The sequence below is a fragment of the Molossus molossus genome, unplaced genomic scaffold (genome assembly GCF_014108415.1).
Source record: "Molossus molossus isolate mMolMol1 unplaced genomic scaffold, mMolMol1.p scaffold_m16_p_7, whole genome shotgun sequence".
NCBI classification, from domain to species: domain Eukaryota; kingdom Metazoa; phylum Chordata; class Mammalia; order Chiroptera; family Molossidae; genus Molossus; species Molossus molossus.
Window position 1 is genome coordinate 64182418 of NW_023425401.1, and position 23699 is coordinate 64206116.

The 23699-nt window shown below is 41.5% G+C and overlaps 1 protein-coding gene across 1 annotated transcript in view; it reads left to right on the forward strand.

The window, feature by feature from the left end:
• The window catches only part of POU6F2 (POU class 6 homeobox 2), a 792586-nt gene that overhangs the window by 328949 nt on the left and 439938 nt on the right, over positions 1-23699 (forward strand). Inside the window, exons 3-4 of the mRNA XM_036247198.1 lie at positions 19597-19688; positions 23325-23553. Coding sequence (XP_036103091.1) covers positions 19597-19688; positions 23325-23553 — 321 coding nt within the window. The remainder of the gene's footprint in view (positions 1-19596; positions 19689-23324; positions 23554-23699) is intronic.

Below are 23699 nucleotides of genomic sequence, written 5' to 3' on the forward strand. Positions count from 1 at the left end.
CTCCTGATTTTTATCCGCCACGCTTGGGTGTGGGACCAGCCCATCTTGCTGCCACGCGATGCCGCAGCGCCGCCCCCCCCTCGAGCCACCACCTGTCCTACCAGTCTGGATGTAGCTGCTTTTTTTTCTTAGTTCGGTAGTTCTATGACTTCCATTCAGCTTGATTTCAGGCGGTTTTGAATGATGGTTGTTCTGTAGTTTAGTTGTAACTTTGATGTGGTTGTGGGAGGACGCGATACCGCGTTTACCTACGCCACCATCTTGACCGGAAGTCGTCATTGTTGTTTTGATTTGCATCTCTCTGATGATTAGTGATGATGAACATTTCTTCATATGTTTCTTAGCCATTTGTATGTCCTGTTTGGAGAGGTGTCTATTTAGTTCCTCTGCCCATTTTTAAATTGGATTTTGTGTCTTCCTTTTGTGGAGTTGTATGAGCACTCTATATGTATTGGAAATTAACCCCTTATCTGATATATCATTGGCAATTATGCTCTCCCATACAGTGGGTAGCCTTTCCGTTTTGATGATTGTATCTTTCACTGTGCAGAAGCTTTGGAGTTTGATGTAGTGCCATGTGTTCATTTTCTCCTTTGTTTCTATTGCCTTAGGTGATGTGTCAGTAAAAATTCTGCTGCGTATGATGTCTGAGATTTTGTTGCCCACAGTCTCCTCTAGGATTTTTATGGATTCATGAGTTACATTTAAGTCTTTTATCCATTTAGAGATTATTTTGGTGTAGGGTGTAAGTTGATTGTCTAGTTTCATTTTTCTGCAAGTAGCTGTCCAATTTTCCCAGCACCATTTATTAAAGAGGCTCTCCTTACTCCACTGTATGCTCTTGCCAACTTTGTCAAATATTAACTGAGCATATTGCCTTGGGTCCATTTCTGGGTTCTCTATTCTGTTCCACTGGTCTATAAACCTGCTCTTGTGCCAGTACCAGGCTGTTTTGATTATGGTGGCTTTGTAGTATAACCTGAAATCTGGTATTGTGATCCCTCCAACTTTGTTCTTCCTTTTCAAGATTGCTGTGGCTATTCGAGGCCTTTTTTGGTTCCATATGAACTTTTGAAGTACTTGTTTTATTCTGTGAAGTATGCCGTTGGTATTTTGATGGGGATTGCGTTGAATCTATACATTGCTTTGGGTAACATGGACATTTTAATGATGTTAATTCTCCCAATCCATGAACAGGGTATGTGCTTCCACTTTTTTATATCTTCCTCTATTTCTTTTTTCAAAGACCTGTAGTTTTCTGCGAATAGGTTCTTTATTTCTTCGGTTAAGTTTATTCCTAGGTATCTTAATTTTTTTGCCGCAATGGTAAATGGGATTGTTTTCTTAGTTTCTCTTTCTGTGAGTTCATCATTGGTTATAAGAATGCAATCGATTTCTTGACGTTAATTTTGTATCCTGCTACTTTTCCAAATTCATTTATTAAGTGTAGTAAACTTTTGTGGAGTCTTTGGGGTTTTCTATGTACAGTAGCATGTCATCTGCAAATAATGACAATTTCACTTCCTCCTTTCCAATTTGGATCCCTTTTATTTTTTCTTCCTGTCTGATTGCTGTGGTTAAGACTTCCAGTACTATGTTAAATAGGAGTGGCGAAAGTGGGCATCCTTGCCTTGTTCCTGTTCTTAAGGTAAATGCTTTTAATTTTTGCCCATTGAGTATGATGTTGGCTGTAGATCTTTCATATATGGCATTTATTATGTCTAGATATGATCCCTCTATTCCCACACTGCTGAGCGTTTTATCAGAAATGGATGCTAGATTGTGTCAAAGGCTTTTTCAGCATCTATTGATATTATCATCTGGTTTTTATTCTTCATTTTATTTATGTGGTGTATCACATTTATGGATTTGCGAATATTGTACCAGCCTTGCATCCCTGGGATGAATCCCACTTGGTCATGGTGGATAATTTTTTTGGTGTATTGCTGGATCGATTTGCTAGTATTTTGTTCAGGATTTTGGTATCTATGTTCATCAGGGATATTGGCCTGTAGTTTTCTTTCTTTGTTGTGTCTTTTTCTGGTTTTGGAATTAGAATTATGCTGGCTTCATAAAACGAGTTTGGAAGTCTTCCTTTTTCTTGAATTTTTTGAAATAGTTTGAGGAGAATGGGTATTAGTTCTTCTTTGAATGTTCGGTAAAACTCCCCTGTGAAGCCATCTGGGCCTGGGCTTTTGTTTGCTGGAAGAGTCTTGATTACATCTTCAATTTCTTCTGTTGTTATTGGTCTGTTCAAGTTTTCGATCTCTTCCTGATCCAGTTTTGGGAGACAATGTGTTTCTAGAAATTTGTCCATTTCGCTTAGATTGTCGAATTTGTTGCCATATAATTGTTCATAGTAGTTGTTAACGATCTTTTATATTTCAGTGGTGTCAGTTGTTACTTCTCCTCTTTCATTTCTGATTTTATGTATTTGGGTTCTCTCTCTTTGTTTCTTGGTGAGTCTAACTAAGGGTCCATCAATCTTGTTTATCTCTTCAAAAAGCCAGCTCTTTGTTTTATTGATCCTCTGAATAATTTTTTTGGTCTCTATGTCGTTTATTTCTGCTCTGATCCTTACTATTTCCTTCCTTCTACTTGCTCTGGGGTTTTCTTTTTGTTTGCTCTCTAGTTCTTTAAGTTGTGATGTTAGGTAGTCTATTAGAGACTTTTCTTCTTTTTTGAGGTAGGCCTGTAGTGCTATGAACTTCCCTCTCAGAACTGCTTTCACTGCATCCCATAGATTTTGTGTTGTGTCTTCATTTTCATTGGTTTTCAGGAAGTTTTTGATTTCTTCCTTGATCTCCTCGGTGACCCATTCATTGTTTAATAACATTCTATTTAGCTTCCATGTTCAAATGTCTTTGTATGTTCTTCTTGCAATTGATTTCTAGTTTCATTCCATTGTGGTCTGAGAAGATGCTTGAAATAATTTCAATCTTCTTGAACTTGTAGAGACTTAGTTTGTGCCCTAACATGTGGTCTATCTTTGAGAATGTTCCATGTGCACTTGAGAAGAATGTGAATTTTGTAGTTTTGGGGTATAGTTCTCTGTAGATATCTATTAAATCCATTTGGTCTAGTGCTTCATTTAGGGTCTCTGTTTCCTTGCTAATTTTTTGTCTAGAGGATCTATCCAGTGATGTGAGCGGGGTGTTAAAGTCCTCTGCTATGATGGTATTGCTATCGATTTCTCCTTTGAAGTCCTCCAATAGTTTTTAAATATATTTTGGTGCTCCTATATTGGGTGCATATATTTTTATCAAGGTTATATCTTCCTGTTGGATAGATCCTTTCAATATTACGTAGTGGCCTTCTTTGTCTCTAGTTATGGCCTTCAATCTGAAGTCTATTTTATCAGATATAAGTATTGCTACCCCAGCTTTTTTTTCTTTTCCATTTGCTTGAAAGATTTTTTTCCATCCCTTCACTTTCAATCTATGTGAGTCTTTTGTTGTGAGGTGGGTCTCTTGTAAACAAAATATAGATGAGTCATGCTTTCTTATCCAATCAGCTACTCTGTGTCTTTTTATGGGAGCATTCAGTCCATTTACATTTAAGGTGGTTATTGATATGTACTTATTTATTGCCATTTTTGTTTAGTGTGGTTCTATTTTCTTTCCCATTTCTCCTGGTAATTACAGCAGTCCTTTTAACATTTCTTGCAGTGCTGGTTTGGTGCTAATGTATTCCCTTAGCCTTTTTTTTTTTTTTGTCTGAAAAGCTCTTTATTTTACCTTCTATTTTGAATGATAGCCTTGCTGGGTAGAGTAGTCTTGGATTCAGATTCTTGTTTTTCATGACCTTGATTAGTTCATGCCATTCCCTTCTAGCCTGTAGTGTTTGTTGTGAAAAGTCAGCTGAGAGCCTATGTCGTTTCCTTTGTAGGTAACCTGTTGCTTATCTCTTGCTGCTTTTAGGATTCTCTCTTTGTATTTAATTTGTGGCATTTTAATTACTATGTGTCTTGGTGTGGGCCTGTTTGGATTCTTCTTACTTGGGGCTCTCTGAGCTTTTTGAACTTGAATGCCTTCTTCCTTCACCAAATTAGGGAAGTTTTCTGTCACTATTTCTTTGAATATATTCTCTAGCCCTCGCTTACTTTCTTCTTCTTCAGGGACTCCTATGATGTGAATATTATTCCATTTCCAGTTGTCCCACAGTTCTCTTAAGCTCTCTTCCTGTTTTTTTAATCGTTTTTTCCTTTTGGTTTTCTGATTGGTTGATTTCTTCTAGCTTGTCTTCTAATTCACTGATCCGGTCCTCAGCTTCCCCTACTCTGCTTTTTAGACTTTCCAGTGTGTTTTTCATTTCTGATATGTCAGACTTCATTTCTTCCTGTTGGTTTTTCATTTCCAGCTGGTTTATTTTCAGCATTTCTTTGTCTTTACTCATGTTGCTCATGTCCTTACACATGCTGTTGAGCTTCCACAACATCATGGCTCTAAATTCTAGTTCTGTTAACTTGCTTAACTCTACCTCATTTATTTCATCTTCTGTAGAGGTCTCTTGTTCTTTCATTTAGCTTTTGTTTCTGTTTCTTACCATTTTGGTTATCACAGTGGGCTTTGGATTCTGCCAAGTTTTCCCAGTCGGTGTTGGTGTTCTGCTGTTTGTGGCTCCCTCTCCTGAGTTTGGATGTGCCAGGGAGGACCCACTTTAAACACCACCGTCAAGTCTTAGCTTTTCTGGTTAGTGTTGCACGCCCAGGGAATGGTAGTTATCCTCTATGCACGCCCAGGGAATGGTAGTTATCCTCTAGCCTTTTTTTTTTTTTTTTTTTGCCTGGAGGCTATTAGTAGAGGTCACCTGCAGACCCTTGGTTTCTGAGTTGCCTGGAAAAGTCCCTCAGGTGCTCAGTGTATGAGGATTTCCTGAGAGTGAGGCAGGTGTTCGTTGTTAATGAGCCTCAATTAGCATTTCAATGGCCACCAGGTGGGGTTGAATCTCTGACGGAGGGGCCACCGCCTCTCCCCAGGGCCCTGAGAAAAAGTGAAATGACCAAAGTCCTGCGTGGCTGCACTCAGCGAAAGCTCTTAGCACCCTCCAAAACCCGAGTGTCTCCACACAGTTCCAGTCCAGTCTGCCTTCCCTCAGCCGGAGCCCAAGGTGAGTGGTTGCTGCCAATTTAGCCTCTGTCCAGACTCTGCATCCTGGAGACACCTGGGACTTTTAACCTGAGGGCGCTGCTTCCAGCCAAGGGCTGCTGCGGCTGTGGCACCAGCTGAGGGTGTTGCACTCAGCAGAAGCCCCAGGACTGAGCCGCGGTAGCGGGACACTGCAGAGGTGGCAGTAGCGTCTAGCACAGTCACCTGGTCCACGCGAGTCTACGCGTCGCCCACTGAGGGCTTAGCACGCAGAGTTCACAGGACTCAGCCTTGGTAGCAGAATCCCGCCAAGTCCCCTGGTCTCCTGGAGTCTGTGCGGCTCCAGACGAGAGCTTAGCAGGCTACAGCGTTCCCAGGGCCCATGCAGGGTGGCAAGGGAGACAGTAGGAGTAACTTCCTGCCGAGTTCCCTGGTCCCGCCGAGTCCCCTGGTCTCCGCGAGTCTGTGCAGCTTCTGCCGAGAGCTTAGCAGGCTACAGAGTTTCCAGGGCCCATGTAGTGTGGCAAGGGAGGCAGTAGGAGTAACTTCCCGCTGATTTCCCTGGTCCCGCCAAGTCCCCTGGTGCCCATGAGTCTGTGGGCCTCAGCCGAGAGCTTAGCAGGCTACAGAGTTCCCAGGGCCCATGCAGGGTGGCAAGGGAGACAGTAGGAATAACTTCCCGCTGAGTTCCCTGGCCCCAGAGTCCCCTGGTCTTCGGGAGACTGTGCAGCTCCAGCCGAGAGCTTAGCAGGCTACAGAGTTCCCAGGGCCCATGCAGGGTGGGAAGGGAGGCGGTAGGAGTAACTTCCCGCCGAGTTCCCTGGGGCCCTCGAGTCTGTGCGGCTCCAGCGGAGAGTTTAGCAGGATACAGAATTCCCAGAGCCCATGCAGGGTGGCAAGGGAGGCGGTAGGAGTAACTTCCTGCCGAGTTCCCTGGCCCCGCCGAGTCCCCTGGTCTTCGGGAGACTGTGCGGCTCCTGCCAAGAGCTTAGCAGGCTAGAGAGTTCCCAGGGCCCACGCAGGGTGGGAAGGGAGGCGGTAGGAGTAACTTCCCGCCGAGTTCCCTGGTCCCGCCGAGTACCCTGGGGCCCGCAAGTCTGTGCGGCTCCAGCGGAGAGTTTAGCAGGCTACAGAGTTCCCAGGGCCCATGCAGGGTGGGAAGGGAGGCGGTAGCAGTAACTTCCAGCCGAGTTCCCTGGCCCCTGCCCAGGCCACTGAGGACCCAGGGCTCTTGGTCCCCTCTCGCGTCCTCGCAAGCCTACCAGGATTGAGTGGGTGTTTCTGGTTAAGTGGTCCTCCAAGATGTCTTTTGGCTGCCCTTTCCTGAGGGTTTGCCTTTATTTTCGTTGTAAATCCAATTTGGTCTTGGGAGATGGTCTGTGTCGCTCCATTCACTTCGCCGCCATTTTCCTGCTTCTGGAGTCCAGATCCTTGTTTTTAATGACCTTAATTACTTCATGCCATTTTCTTCTGGCCTGTAGTGTTTCTGTTGAGAAGTCAGTTGAGAGCCTTATGGGGTTTCCTTTGTAGGTAATCTGTTGCTTATCTCTTGATTCCTTTAGGATTCTCTCTTTGTTTTTTAATTTTTGGTATTTTAATTACTATGTGTCTTGGTGTGGCCTGTTGGGGTTCTTCTTAGTTGGGGCTCTCTGTGATTCTTGAACTTGAATGCCTTCTTCATCCACCAAGTTAGGAGTTTTGCTGTCACTGTTTCTTCAAATATATTCTCTAACACTTGCCCATTTTCTTCTTCTTCGGGCACTCCTATGATGCAGATGTTATTACCTTTTCAGTTGTCCCACAGTTCTCTTAAGCTGTCTTCCTGTTTTTTAAGTGTTTATTCCTTTTGGTTTTCTGATTGGTTATTTGTTTTTTACCCTGTCTTCTATCTCACCAATCTGGTCCTCTGCTACCTTTACTCTGCTGGTTAGTCCTTCCAATTTGTTTTTAATTTCTGCTATATCATTCTTCATTTCCACTTGGTTGGTTTTCAATGTTTCTATATCTTTACTCATGGGGCTGATGTCCTTACTCATGCTGTTGAGCTTCCTCAGGATCATGGCTCAGAACTCTACCTCTGATAATTCTTAACTGCATTTTATTGATCTCATTTTGTTAGAATTCTCTTCTTTCATTTGGGATATGTTTCTTTGTTTCACCATTTTGGCTATATCAGTGGGATTTGGAGATTGCCAAATATCCCTGTGGGTGTTGGTGTTCTGCTGTTTGTGGCTCCCTCTACTGGGTTTGGATGAACCCGAGTGGGCCCATGTTAAACACCACTGTCAAGTCTTACTTTCCTGGGTAGATTTGCCAGCCCAGGAAAGTTTCGGTTATCCTCAACCTTTTTGCCTGGAGGTTACTAGTCTCAGTTACTCAGTGCCTTGGAATGTTGCCCTGCTGTTCTGCATAAGAGGATTTCCAGAGGGTGGGATAGAAGCTAGTTATTAATGAGCCTCAATTTTTATTTCTTTGCCTCACCTGGAAAAGGCTGAATCTCTGAGGGGGGGGCTTCTGCTTTTCCCCACAGCTCTGGGAAGAAGCACAGTGGCCACTGTCCTTTATGGCCGCAACTCAGCAAAAACTCTGAGTGGCCTCCAATTCCCAGTTGTCCGCACAGAGTTTCAGCCCAGTCTGCCCTCCCTTTGCCATAGCCCCCAGGTGAGTTGCTGTAGCTATTTTAGCACTCTGTCCTGGCCCTCTGTACTGTGGAGCGGTCTTGGTCTTTATTCCCAAAGGGTGCTGCTCACAGCTAAAACTGCTGCTGTCCTTGGGCTCCCAGTCTGCCACCCTCTTGCACTTCAGCAGATCCTACCAATGTCCCTGGTTATATGGTCCTGTGCTGCTGCTTTTTTCTGAGGATTTGTCTTTATTTTAGTTGTAATTCTTGTTGGGTCCTGGGAGATCGTCTGTGTAGCTTCCATTCACTCCGCCTCCATTTTTCACATCCTCTATGCCTATCTTGTGTGCAGCTGAGTTGCATAGGACTTCCTGGTGCCCCAGTACCCTGTAGGTCCTGTGGGTAACTGGATCGCACAGTCTCTTTGGGGACCTGGCTCTATGCATATGTTATGGGCTGCTGGGTCACACAAGCCTCTCTGGTGCTTCAGCACCCCGCAGGGCCCGAGGGTATCTGGATGGCACAGTCCCTGCTGGGTCACACAGGCCTCTCTTGTGCTTCGGCACTCCATAGGCCCCTTGAGTAACTAGACAGCATTGTCTCTGCTGGGTGGCACAGGCCTCTCTGGTGCTTCAGCACCCCAAATGTCCTGTGGGTAACTGGATGGCACAGTCCCTGCGGGGTTACACAGGCCTCTCTGGTGCTTCAGCATCCCACAGGCTCCTTGGGTAACTAGATAGTGCAGTCCCTGCTGGGTCGCACAGGCCTGTCTGGTGCCCCTGCACCCTGCAGGTCCCGTGGGCAGGCAGCTGGTTTACACCAGTCTCTCTAGGGCTCTGGCTTCACACTGCTCTTGTGAGCTACTGGATGGCACAGGCCTATGTGGAGCCCCAGGTCCTACAACTGGCAGCTTGGGAGTGCCGCTGCCCCATGGGGCTCAACTCCTGCTCAGCTTTTTTGTAGTTTTTGAGGATGAGTCTCAGCTGCTGGTCTGTGCTTCTGTTGCCTGGGGATGGATATCTGCTCCCCAGCCTCTGTTGCTGGGGGTATATCTCGACTCTGATTAGGCTGCTACTCTGGGGTATGGTGTTTGGCTCCCAGCTGTCCGAGGCTTCTAAGACCGGCACCTTGGGAGTTCCACTACTGTGCACTGGTCTGTGTTGACATAGCATGTCCACTGGTCTGATGGTGCCAGGTGGCCTGGTGGGCTCAGGTTGCTGGGCCCTAGACTCTCTCACTGCCTTCTCCCTGGGAAGTCCAGAGATCTTTCAAATTGGTGGGACCTCCCCGCATTGCAGGGAGAAGCAACCTGAAGGGCTACTTACTGTGGTAGCTGGCTGTTCCTGTCCACATCACAGGAACCTTCTGCTCTGCGTCTCTGCACTATTAGAATTTGGTTGTCCACCTTCAGGTCCACTCACACTCTCTCACTCTCTCACACACTCACCCTCCCTCCTTACTATCCCTCAGGTTCTGCCTTCTGCCATCATCATCATGTGTCTTAGTGTGGGTCTTTTGTGGTTCATCTTTATTGGGACTCTGTGTTTACTGGACTTGTATGACTTTTTCCTTCACCAGATTGGGGAAGTTTTCTGTCATTATTTCTTTAAACAGTTTCTCTATTTCTTGCTCATATTCTTCTTGTGGTACCTGTAAGCTGTGGATATTGTTCATTTTCCTTTTTTTCCAAAGCTCCCTGAAACTATCCTCCTCCTTTAAATTTTATTTTTCAATTGCTGTTCTGATTGGGTGTTTTTTTCTACCTTGTCTTCTAATTATATAATTTGGTTCTCAGCTTCTTCTACTCTACTATTCATTCCTTCCCATGTATTCTTCATTTCAGCTATGTCATTCTTCATTTTCTAATGGTTCTTATTCATGGCTTCTACCTATTTTTTCATGCCTATGTAGTTCCCAGTGAGTTCCTTATAGTTCTCATTAAGTTGCTTGTAGTTCTTACTAAGTTGTTTGAGCACTCTTAAAACCATTGCCTTGAATTCTTTATCTGATAAATTGATTGCCTTCATTTCATTTCATTTTTTTCTCACGATTTATCCTTTTTTTAAAATTTGAGTGTTGTTTCTTTGTCTCCTCATTTTAGCAATCTGGTAGTCTGGAATGGATGATGTGGGACAGGTCACAGGGGTGGGTCCAGTTGTCCAGGCATATCCAGTCATGCCAGGTTGTGGTGGTGGATCTGATCTTCTGGTGGTGTTGGGTTAGGTGCCACAGGGTCACATTAGCAGGTCAGTGCATTCAGGGGCATCAGGTCACAGCAGGGCCATGTCGCAGATTCAGTCCAGTTGTCCAGGGGCATTGGTAGTTATTGGCAGCAGCAGCAGTGGCAGTGGAAACAGCATCAGGGCCTGCAGTTCTCAGCAGCATTGGCAGCTAGGTCAGCAGCTTTTGGTAGTGGTGGTAATGAAGCCAGTGGCTTTCTGTAATGGCAGCAGGGCTGATGGCTCTTGGATACAGTGGGGCCTATGGGGCCAGTGGCTTTGTCTGCTACTGGGTTGGCAGAGATGATGACTGACAACTGGTGGCTGCATTTCTGTTGGGGGCATGGGCAGCTGCCGTGGGTCCAGTGGGGGCACAGGTGACTTCTGCAGGCCAGGCAGGGGAAAGGAAAGACTTTGTGGGCCTGACAAGGACACTGGAAGCCTCCACTGGTCCGGTGTGGGGGTAAGTAGCTTCTTCCAGCCTGGTGTGGGGAGTAGGTCAGCTGTGCGCCCAGCAGGTGCATGGCCCAGGACATGGGGCTAGTAGAGGAAGAAATGCCTCTGACCTTGGAGTGCTGGGTCGTGGCTGCTCCCGGCAGCATCCTCCCAAGGTGGACTATGTGAATGCTCCAAAATGGCACATCTTCAACCCCAAGTGGGGGAAACACCCCATGAGAAGAACATGAAGGCAGCTGATAGCTCCCCACCGAAACTCCCACCCTAAATTCTTGCACCCACAACAGATGCCCACCCTTACTTACACCCATTCATACTTTCACCCACACTGTAGTCTTGCCTGCCACCATGTTGCTCCTCTATTCTTTGTTTTCTTTTTTTTTTAACAGTTGAGATTTTATTCTAACAGCTATAATTACAGTGTTTGTTTGTTGAAACTGAAAACAAGTATACAAAACAGTTGATTACTAATTGTGTATTGAAAGCAATAAGAGGTTCCACAAAACCAGATAAACCAGTTCTGAGGTTTTCCCCAAGATAAATTTTAACAGCTCCAGCTTCTTCAGTGTTTATCAAAATACAAAAGAAAAAAGTAGAGATTGTTGTTTTCCATGTCAAATCTGACCCTTGCAGGCTAAGGAAGTGAAAGCACATGTGGACAGGGGCTCTGAGGAGCTAGGCTCTAAGATGACTGGCCACCTGTCTGCATTTCTACTGGTGAAACCCAAACAACCTGGAGCAAGTGAGCATGCATGGGGACCATGGGGGGCTCCCATTCTGGCTAGAGTGGTCCCACCAAAGCACCTACGCTAACCCACACTGACCCAAGGGAAGGCTGGGGTCCCTCCAAGGGGTCTGTGAGTGGTGGCCACAGCCCCCAGCCCATCCCCTAGGCAGTGGTGTAAGCATGGGTACAGGCATAAACGCTATGGGATGCGGATGACCCAGTGAGATAGAGCCAATCAGGGACCATATGTGACCATGCAGAATGTATTGTGGCTGGTTCTGCCCATTGCACACTCCAGACGAGAGAGAGACCACAGGTAGACTGGACTCAAGACATTTCTGCAGAACCTACACTAGGCACATTTCTCCCTTCTTTACGTTCAAGTGTCTTCTGATCTTGTATTTTAACTATTTTTAAAAAATGCATTGAGTTTGGGTTAGAAACCAACCACCAGAACGGATCTCAACGCAGATCTAAAGCCCAGAACAGGAGCGTTGAGCTGACCTCACAGCAACTCCTCGAGGCCCCAGGTGCCTAAAATCCCTTCTCAGTACTGAACAGTTGGTTGATTCTCTTTTTACAATAAAAAAAGCTGAGTAATATTGCATAGGAGTACCAGAAACTGCCTCATTGGAAACAAGAACTATTTACATTAAATAAAAACCTGGTTGCAGGCTGCATCTGCACATGTACAGCATGCAAAATCTCTAAGTTTAATTTCTTGTTGGCAAATAGCCATGTCTAAACCAAATTCCTCTGTAGACACAAACACTCTTTTCAAAATTTGCTCTGATTTGGAAAAATAACTCTCTGAAAGAAGTTGTAAATTTAGGTACAATTTTTAAAAATTTGAAGGCCCTTTATAAGGAGGTGCCCTGGATGGAAAATCAGTAACCCAAAATTGTATGGAAACTGAATCCATAGATGGTGACTGTGAACTGTGGGCAGGCTTGCTTTAAGGCTCAGTGACCTCTGCAGGCACATAGGGCACCCATCCCAGCAGGTTTAGTGCGCTGACATCATTGTCTTGCAATTCGTGATCATTTATCTTTGAATATGTATTTGTGAGTCAAGTCTGATGGAACAACAAGAGCATGTAGGTGAATAAATGGGTCTTGGAACATCTAGTGGTCCAGCTGCTACTTCCTCATCTCTCCAGGACAGGGTGAGTTCTTGGCAACTTGCTCCCTTCCTCTTGTGCCCCCAGACCACTGAAAGCCCAAGTGAGGCTGTCACCTTCTCCCCTCTGCACTTCTAAGGGCCTGACTCAGTGTGCAACTCAGAAGGGGCTTCATGCCTACCCTAATCCAGGTGTCCAGTGCATTCCAGAAAAGAGGTTAAAATCCCTTGGCTTCACCCACCTGCCATGGATTTGGGCAGCAGCCCTGAGGAAGGGGAGATTGACTTCACAACCCCAGACCAAGGAACTGCATTTTCATTTTGCATTGAGGCCGACAGATTATGTAGCTGGCCCTGGTGTAGAATTGAGCATTTGTGAAACAAAGTTGAGTTAGAAAGAGTCTTTGACTCAAAATAACTTAAACTGTTGTAGAAATAGCAGTACTCAGGAAAAATCCATGCCCCAAATCTCCATATATGCCAACAGTGTGTCATGAAATTTTGTCCAAGTATGTTTAATGACTCTCTTTTTTTATAAATCTCTTTTCTGAGAGGAAGCATTTACAGAAACTCAGACCTTTATTGGTCTGGATATTATAGAACTTCAGCTCTACTTTTATTAGATGATATGAAAATAGCAATTAAAAATTGTTGGAGGATGACTGAGGGATATTTAGTAAATTTTGAGAGAATAAAATGTATTTATTGTTTATTTATTTTTATTGTTGAAAGTATTACAGATTTCCCTCCCTTTTTCCCCCATTGACCCCTTCCTCCCTGCTCCTGCCCCTGAGAATAAAATGTATTTAAAGTCTTCTATACAATAAGTAGACTAAGTCTACATGCAGAACTGAAGTAATTATTGAACAATTTGGATAAATATTACAAAAATATCTTCAGATAATCAAGTCCAAATAAGGATTTGTAGAGTTTCTTGTTATGCTTTATCTAGATATTGCAAATCTCACTTTGACTTTTTATGCATTTGTGAAGCCTTTAAATAAAAATGAATACTTAGAACCACTTAGGAACTAGACCCCTCATACAAAGGAAACTGGTCTTCCCTCCAACGGAGGCCTGATAAGTCACCTGCTATAAGAAAGAAGGAATTCGTTATGCACATTGATGTCAGCAGACATTCTCTGTCCTCTAGGCCTCAGTGGGTGAAGTTACAAGTATTTGACAGCAAAACTTACAAAAAGAGGCAAACCCTTATGTGCATTAATGAATGTTTGATTTTCAAGTGCAGCTTATTACTTTAGGGTCTCTACTTCCACTGGATTCCTATATAGTGTGTGTGGCCAGTATCATCAAGAACTCTTGACTGGGAATAAAAAGGGGCAAACAGTGGCAATGGCTCTGAAAATTCTTTTATAGATACCTTCACTAAATGTCAAGTCTCTCCTTGGCATTTGTAATCTTGAAGAAATTGAAAGAAAGGGAAGTTTAATTTAGAGGGGACTTATGCCCTGCTTAGTTGGCTTCACATGCCCAACATAAAATAATAATGCGTTCAACTGTCCATCTTATAATGAACAACCTTTGCATCACCTTACTCACTGGTGAAAACCACAAACAATAGGTAAGGAAGGTATGAATAACAGAAAAAGCTGAGGGCTCCCTCTAACCTTTACATGACTGTGTTTGTACAAAGAGGGCAGACACCCAAATGCTCCCTCTTGCAGAACCTGATTTATTAAAAATATATTGGTTATTAACAAGAGAATATAGTACATTGAATGGGGAGGCATGACCACCACATGAGAGAAGGTAGAACTGATTTATTTGAGGTGAGCAATTTATATTTGCAATTCTGTTTCCATCTGGATGCCATGGGCATTTTATCCTCTTTGCAAAGGTAATGGGATAAGGCTCCAGAAAGAGTTATACCCTCTCAGGATTAAAATTTTTCTCTTTGTTTCTTAGAATGACTTATTTGGAAGTCAATTCCAAAATATGGAGGGGTAGGATTTAAAACTCTATACTGGAGTGAACATCTATTTTACTTTTAGAGTAGTTAAAAGATGCTGAGCCCAGTTTGCCTTAGTTAATGAATGAATAGTTAAATACATATATACATACATACGTATATACATACATACATACATACTTGCTATGAGGAACAAGTGATAGTCATTCAGGAACTCTGACCTAAGTTGGGTACGCAGGTGGAACTCGTGAGGTTCTGTCCTCAGGAAGGCACCGAAGGGAGGAGTCCAGGCCTGGGATAACACCCCTATTGGTTCTGGGGGTAAGTCCAATCCCTCCAAAGCAGAGTGAGCTACAGGCAGTCTGTTGGTTTCAAATGTGAGATAAGCACTGGAAAGATGGTGTTGAATAAGCCAATACTCTAACAAGCAAGTATTTTAACAATTAAAAATTGGTTTTGTCCTAGTTTACCAGCCAAACTCCTAATCAGTCTTTTAGTGTCTTCACTATTTATGACCTATTCTTTCTATAATAAACTTATAGTAGGGTTTCCTATATTTGCAGAGAACTGACTCCTATTATATAGCTATTTTAAATTTTATATTATGATCCCTCTAGAATCAGTTTTTATAACTGTTGAATTAATAGTAAACAAATCATAATTACAAAATAGATGTATCTGAGATGGTTCTTCTCCTTGCTAAGCTAGAAGTCCACCAATATTATGATGGAAGAATGTTCCAGGTGAAGAAACTTGGAAGGACAAACAGGTAATGCTAACTAATGACCCATCTGCTGTTCATAAAACTAACTGAATATGGTGTCCTCTGTGTAAAGGAGATTCAGACTTGCCTGGGCAGTGTGAACCACTTTTTCTCCCATGGTCTTCAATCACTGGTAGAGTTTTATAAAATGTACATGTGAGCCACGTCTTATACACTGTCAGTAGCCTCATGAGAGATGTATACCTCTGTGTTCAAGAAGCTCCACAGACTATTCTGATTCACAGGCCTTAGTAAGAAATATTGGTCTAGCCAGTGTCTGTGTGAGAATTTGAAAGCTATTTGCCACTATTTTTGTGTCATATTTCCGGATTATGCTGCCATGGACTAAAGGAAGCATTATACATAAACATCTCACTTTGTAGGCTCTTAAAGGCCCAACAATTTAGTTCATTTCCAAACATTTACTAAATGGTACAGACTATGCAGTTGGGGTGGTGTGTGAGGGAATGTGGATTTGCACACATAGGGATGGGAGTATATATTGAGTTGACTTGGGGCAGGGTGACTATTATGGGCAAATTAAATAATGTTAAATATATTAAATACAAAATAAATTTTACTAAATAATAATAGTCAAGAGAAATAGCACATATGTGAAAAGTATGCACTGTTCCAAAAATTTACATATTTTCTCCTTCAATCCTCACAATAGCAATCGTATGAGGGAGGTACTGTTATTTTTTCAGGCTTTTATGAGAGTAGGCTAATACATAAAGAAGAGGGAAAACAAGCTCAACTTCACATACCTACTGAAGTAGCAGAGCTAAATTTAAACTCAGGCAGAGTTTAAAATTTAAGAGTTCTGGCTTTTTGCCCTGACAGGTGTGGTTCAGTGGTTAGAGCATCGGCCCACACATCAAAGTGTCTCAGATTCCATTCCCAGGCAGTTTCATGTACCTGAGTTGCAGGTTTGATCCCTCTCCTGGTCAGGGTGTGTGCAGGAGGCAACTAATTAATGTGTCTCTTTCACATCAATATTTCTCTCTCTCTCCCTCTCTCTGTCTCTCCTCCACCTTTCCACTCTCTCAAAAAATCACTGAAAAAATATTGGGTGAGGATTAATAAACAAACAAACAAACAAGCAAACAAAGAGTCCTTACTTTTAAACTGTACAACAAACTGCTTTTAATATCTAAATTGGAATTGAAGTAGAATTTCACAACAAGCTAATGATTTAAATATGTTTCCAAGATTTATGCTAAACAGTAGTAAGTAGTCAAGGGGATACCAATACCTCTCTTGAAGGAATTATACTACCCCCGATTTAAAAACCAAGCCTCGCCCTGGCAGGTTTGGCTCAGCCGGTAGAGCGTCGGCCTGTGGACCAGAGAGTCCCGGGTTCGGTTACCGCTAAGGGCGCATACCTCGGTTGCAGAGTGTCCCCGGCCAGTTTGGGTTGTGTGGGCGGCAGCCACTCGATGTGTCTCTCTCACATTGATGTTTCTCTCACTTCCTCTTTCCCTCCTGCTCTATCTGAAGATAAATGTAAAAATATCCTTGGGTGAGGATAAAAAATAAAATAAAATAAAATAAAATAAAATAAAATAAAATAAAATAAAATAAAATAAAATAAAAACCAAGCCTCCATTTCTATTGAGTGAATATTCAATCAATGTGAGTGAAGTGCCTACACTACACCTGGATATAAGTGGTGAACTAGGGAACACAGCCCCTGCTGAACACAGCCCCTGCCCTACTGGAGTTCACAGTTGCTGCCTGAAAAACAGACTATTAAGTTCAGAACAGTCCACAGAGAGCAGACATTCTTTTGTTGTTGTTAATACTCACCCAAGGATATTTTTTCCATTGATTTTTTTTTTTTTTAGAGAGAAAGTGAAAAGTAGGGAAGGAGGGGAAGAGAGAGAAAGAGCAACATTGATATGAGAGAGATACATCAACATGTTGCCTTGTGAATGTGTCCTGGATGGGCAAGGATTGAATGTACAACCCAGGTACGTGCCTTTGACTGGGAATTGAACCTGAGACCCTTTGGTGCTCAGGTCAGTGCTCTAACCATTGAACAACACCAGCCAGGGTTTTATGAATATTCTTGGTCTCCAGAGAGTTAACACATTTCCTAGAATCCTGATCAGGATTAACATGCCCAACTATTTGAGTTCATATTTTCATGTCTATGTCCATGGAAAAAGCTAACTACAAATTCTCTGCTAACATAAGCTAAGCACTGTTTCAAATCTCTCTGAAACCCTTAGCCAATGTCATTTATTCATTCTGACTGCTAGATTCCCTCACTTGTTCCGAGAAGACCCCCTGATTTGGGAGCCGCCTTCCAACCAGACAGATTGGTTTATGGTCCTACAAAGTTAAGCATGATACATGTGTTTGAGGAAAATGGAGATGTGGATTAAGAAGAAATATTACCTTTTGATCCAAGCAGGAAAGCATACATAATCTCTTCTAGAGCCCATGAAAGACTTTATTTTACACATAAAATTGTGTGGAATTGCTCTGTACCGCACTGAGCATTGTTTTTGAAAAGAACCAACCATAAAACAAGCTTCTGTATGCTGGTGAGGGCCTCCAGCAACAGAGAATAAAATGTAAGCAAATGTAATCTGTGTAAAGTTATGGGTAACAAGCACATACTCTTGTTGACACAATACCTATATGGGACAAATCCTAGACTTTACAATGGTATGTCATTAGGAACAAAGTCAAAAATCGGTGTGGTACTCGAGAAAGAAATATGAAACTAAAGGGCCTGACATGCTATACAGATTTTTAAATTATATATGTGTTTTAATTGTGTAAAATGTTTTTTCTGTGCATTGTAAAACTCTCTTTGCACAGTCTGGCATAAATCTGGCATATATCTGGTGAATATGGGGTAGCAACATAATTTTAAAAAATCTTCAAAAAGTAAACCTAAGTGGGTTTTTAGCCATTTGAGAATTCATCTAATGTGAATATTTGACCAAAAGCATCACTTTAGACCTGGTTAGTTCTATAAAAGTACATAAAGCTCTGCTGAGAAGTTTAAGGCAAAATAGAACTTCAGTATATAAGAACAGAAATTGTGAAATTTACAATGCATAATACAGCTTCCAGTTTAAAGTGCCCTGCTATTCAAGTACAATAAGTAAATCACATATAAAAAATTTAGAGGAAATATCTCCTGCATATTATAGGTAAATTGTTGGCATCTTATGATGGGTCATCTTACCCTTGTTATTAAATGACAGCGATCATTAAAATGCCAAACATATTTTGACAGAATTCACTTTATAAAATGTCAGCAAGTCTGTGTTTTTATTAGTTTGTTCCAAATCAATTTAGAAATTTCAATAGGATGCTTGTAAGTATTCCCCAAGCAATGTCCATTCCTGACTTTCTGCACAAAAAAATATTACAAATTAATCAGATTTTCTGATTTCTGCATAATAGTTTTGCACATTTATTGCTTAACCCTATTATAAAATGCCATTATGATTGACACATCACAATGGAGATAGAAGTCAATTGAATAATATGTAGCAGTCAATTTTATTTGTAGTTTAATGTGCTGAAGTATTTTTTTCCACATTTCCATTATTTATAAGTCTGGCGCTTTGGAGAATATAAAGAAGAATTTGTTTTAAATGAGCCAATAACACCTTCTTTAAAATTTATAAGTGTGACAGAATCATACCTTTTTTTTTTTGGTCATCCACAGCATGCCAGTAAACAGAGTTGTCTTTCACTTGCTATTCATAGGACAAATATCAGGAAAGAGGATCTTGTTAAGGATGGCTTGGAGTTGGATTTCAACAACCAAGAAAATAAAAGCTACCAACTAAAAAACTTTATAAAGTGCTATTTGCTTTATTTGTTTACTCATATGTTTATTATACTGCCACTATCTTACCTGCTGTATGGTTTGTACTGAAACAAAGCACATAAGCCCATGCAAAGAAACTGTAATGTTTAAGAAAGCTTGAAAGCTTTGCTGTTTTGGCAGAATTTCATTTTTCATGCTTTGGTGTCTAACAGAATTTCAGCCTAGGGAGTGAGTTGTGTTTTATGCTTAACATAGTGGGGCTCCCATGAGCTGGTGTGGGGTTCTTACTGCTTTGGTTAGCACCCAGGAAGTTTGCTTAAAGAGGTCCATATTCTTATTTAAGGCATCACATAAAGTGACATTGAAAAAGGCTTTGTTTTTAGGAAAATACATTTATAAGATTCACTGTCTGAAGGTGTATGGAGAAGGATTTAAGTGTATGAAGTCATATTAAGGGATAATATAATTATACTTGGTCATGTCTGAGACCACACTTTCTCTGGCTTTGGCAAATTAGTTTAGTTATCGCCCACCTATGCATAAAGGAGGCAGTTTCCATGCAAACACAAGGTTGGTGTACCCCGTGCAAACTGATACATCATGCAAGCCCACTAGCACCACTAGCACCACTGATGATAGTGTCGCTTTCCCTGTTGTCGTAGCTTGCTATGTCCTGTAATGACTTTGGCCATACTGAATATTTGTCAGCAAAATTTATGCAGTTGATGAGTGATTTGACCACTGGAGCTTTGATAAACCACTCTGGCATATCATCTGTGCCTTAACATACATTATATGATGTCACAAAAAACTAATTCATGTACACTTCCCAGGCTGGATTGTGTATTAAAGGAGCACTTCTCATTTAAATTCCAGGGGCCAGAGGAAACCCAGCACCATCAGACCCAGGCACTCCTGAACACCACCAGTCCAGTCAGACCCATCCCCCATTCCCAGCTGGGCCACAGGTCAGTATCTCTCAACTGCTTTCTATTAGGCTGCATATAGAATGATTCAACTATATAAAGAACTAAATAAATAATAAGAGTTCAATCCAATTAACTCCAACAGAGAAAAGATGGTGATAAATATTTGTCTGGGAAGCTGTATGAGTACATTATTTATTAAATACCATCAAGAAAAAAAATGAGTTTGCAGAACTTTTATATATACATATACACACACACACACATATAGATATAGGAAATGTTGGTTTTAATCATTTTGAATCCTAGTTTTTGTTTTGTTTGTTTGTTTGTTTTTCTTTTTAAGACCTACTACAACTGTGGGGTTGGTTTCTATGCAGTTTTCTAGAAAGTAAAACTTCAATGACTGGAGTGTGAAGAAAATTAAGTTATTTCAACCTTACTCTAGCCATTTTTTTTTTTTTTTGCAATACAAGATGTAATTTAATATAAAAAAGTTAATACAATTTTAATGCAAGTTCAGCTTATTGGGTTTGACAATACTGTATATCACATACAGCTTTTGCATTAATAAAGAAATACATTCATTATTTTTTAAAGTCTAATATTTGTTTTTTTGTAGACTGGTGTGGTTATATAAAGATGTAGAACACAATTATAAAAGACTGGGCTTTTTTTTCTTCTTTTTTTTTTTTTTTTACCTCTGTCATTTAGTGTGAAGCTTTCAGAGTTCACCCTGATTTTATAGAAAAAGAAACTAATGTTTGAGCATTTCTCTCTGTTTTTCTGTCATTTTTTGTTCCTGGAAATTTGTCACTTTCAGTATTTTGAAGGCTCACCAGTTCAAGCCTTAAAAACCCATGTTTAGAGCTTGGGTTGTCTTGACTTTCTTGTTCCATTGCCACCAAGTGCCCCAATGGCCTCATATCCCACTGTCCATCCTAGAGCACAAGGCTTCGAGGACAGAAAGCCTGGGGAGATGTCTACTTCTTACGAAAGCCCAGAGAAAGTTTACTGGAAATTGCAGAAATAGGCTTTTTCTGGCTGTGTCCTTTCTGATTTCATGCTTATGTGGTGTGTGTGTGTGTGTGTGTGTGTGTGTGTGCGCGCGCGTGCGCATGCACATATGTGTGAACATACCCAGGATAACAAACTCTAAGGCTTCCAGGTTTTATATAAGTAATATGGCAGACCCATCCAGAGAGAAGTGGTAGACACTATGCTTTAAGCCTGCAAATTCAATTTTTAAAAATGCTACATGCAGCCCTGTCCAGTTTGGCTCAGAAGTTAGAGTATCAGCCTGCAGACCAAAGGGTTGTGGATTTGATTTTCAGTCAAGGGCACATACCTGGGTTGCAGGTGTGGGGTCATGTGGGAGGCAACCAATCGATGTGTCTCTCTCACATCAATGTTTCTCTCTCCCCCTTCCTCCATCCCTTCCACTCGCTCTAAAAATCAATGAAAAAATATTTTTGGCCCTGGCCGGTTTGGCTCAGCGGTTAGAGTATCGGCCTGTGGTCCAGAGAGACACAGGTTCAGTTCCCACTAAGGGTGCATACGTACCTTGATTGCAGTTTGTCCCCGGCCCTGGTAGGGTTGTGCGGGTGGCAACCACTCGATGTGTCCCTTTCACATCGATGTTTCTCTCTCTCTCTCCCTCCTTCCTACTCTATCTGAACAAAAAATGGAAGAATGTCCTCGGGTGAGGATAAAAGAAAAGAAAAAATATTTTGGGGTGAGGAATAACAACAACAACAACAAAAATGCTCCAGGCCAAAACCCCCAAATATGTGCCTGTATACAGTCTGAAGATTACCCATTTGCCTTTCCTCTTATCTTGAATTATGATTGTCACTGATATAACACTAGCAATGTGAGGACCAGCTTATAATTTTGTACTTATTTATAAAAAAATATGTTTATTTTTGTGCTTTACAGTACCTTATTTCTTTTTAAAGGCACAGTTAATCTGTGTGAATTTAATAAGTTTAGAAAATGTGTTAGGAGCTAGGCCTCTGAGTCCAGAGCTGCAGTTCTAAAACTCGGCTGCATGGAGTCCTAGGACTTCTTCAGAGGGCTCCCCAGAAGAACCACTGAGGGAAGACCGTACAAAATGGCCAGAGAGAGGGCTCAGCCCTCCTCCCCCCATTCTGCAAATAAAGCAGCCCCACTTCTCTAAATCTTCTTCATGAATTGAGAAGGAATAATGAGAAAGGGGTGCAGTGTGGGCTCTGGAGCAGCCTTCTGGATTTGAGCCTCCCTCCCCAACTAGACCTGTGATTTGGGGCAAGTTACTAACCTCTCTATATCTCAGTGGTAGAATAACAAGTTAATACACATACAGCAGCACTAGAATCATGCCTGGCTATTAGATATTGGGCTTTATACTATGCCTATATTGATTCCCTTTTGCTTTATAGAGTCATGCTGCATTAAAAACAAAAAAAATGTTAAAAACCCCTCAATAAGAATGTTGCATTGGTTTGTCTATTAAAAAAAAAAAAAAAAAAAAAAGGATATGAGATTATGTCTCCCCAAAAAAGGTCCCAAAGAGGTACAATGAAAGTCCTGGATCAAAGACTCTAAATCAAAGACCCTTTGGGTCATCTGGCCTGGCCTGGGCAGGAATCCTTCCTACGGCATTTGAGTGAAGAGCCCTCACCCGGCTCAAATATGTGTAGTGCCCAAAGTACATACTTATGAGGCTATCTTTCCATATCAAACAATAGCTATTGGCTAAATAGTGGACATAAACATGTAATTTTTAGTGTTATTTTAACTAGACAATGAATGTTAGAATGATAACAAAGAAAATACTTAAAACATTTAAAAATTTATCCACGTTAAATATTGTTGTTTTTCAATATTCCTTTTTAGGTCTTGTTATTATACATATATAACTTTCCATTTTAACAATGATTTCATTATTATTTGCTTAATTATTTTCCATTTTATTTCATGTTAAAAACTAGGTGATATCAAACTTAATACTGTAACAAACTGTTTTCAGCATTTGTGTATTTAAAGTATAATGCATACTTTCATGCATTTATCTTTTTTGTGTGTGTTTGAGTTATATCTTCAGCCTATATCCTAGGAGTTTATTCTGAGTCAAAAGGGATGAATATTTTTATAGTTCTTAATATCGATCTCCAAAATGCTTTCCAAAAGGCTTATGACAGGGTACGTGTCTAAACCCACTTAATGGTGTCACTACAGATTTACCAGCACTGAGTAAATCTTTTACATTACTTTTGCTAATTTAATAAATGAGAATAGTATTTTGTTGCCATTTTTGAACAACAACAAAAAATTCTATTGATCTCAATGAATTTTTTCTAGAACAACACAGAATAAATTAGAGAGTTTCAAATACATAAGCATGGGATCAAATGCAACGTCACTAGAAGAATAATATATAAGTGTAAGGTATTACTTTTAAAGGTATTTGAACTCCTTAGAGGATGTTAGAACCAAATGGAATTTTCCAAAAATATATGTAAAATGCAATTTCCTTTTTTTTCTACCAGTTAATTTTTTTCTTTCTTTTTTTTCCCCTGGACCAAAACTACTACTAGTTCAGGAAATTTTTGACCCTACATAAGAAGAAAAACTGATCTAAAAGTCTATGTCTTAGTTCCACTTTTAAGTGAGTTAGTATTATTTGTTTCCTTGCAGACACTTCTGACAGCACAACAGTTGGCCTCTGCTGTTGCTGGTGTAATGCCAGGAGGCACGCCAGCCCTGAACCAGCCCATCCTCATCCCCTTCAACATGGCCGGTCAGCTAGGAGGGCAACAAGGACTGGTCCTCACACTGCCTACTGCGAATCTCACCAACATCCAAGGGCTGGTAGCCGCAGCTGCAGCCGGAGGCATTATGACTCTGCCATTGCAAAATCTACAAGGTAATTCATTGTGTTTGTGTGCCATGGAGGGCTCTATCCACTGGACAGTGTTCTTTGCAGTGGACAAGTATCCTGAATGTTGAATGTGGTTCAGAGCTGCTTCCAACATAAAAACTATAGAAGGCTTATGTAGGAAGCAAAGTATC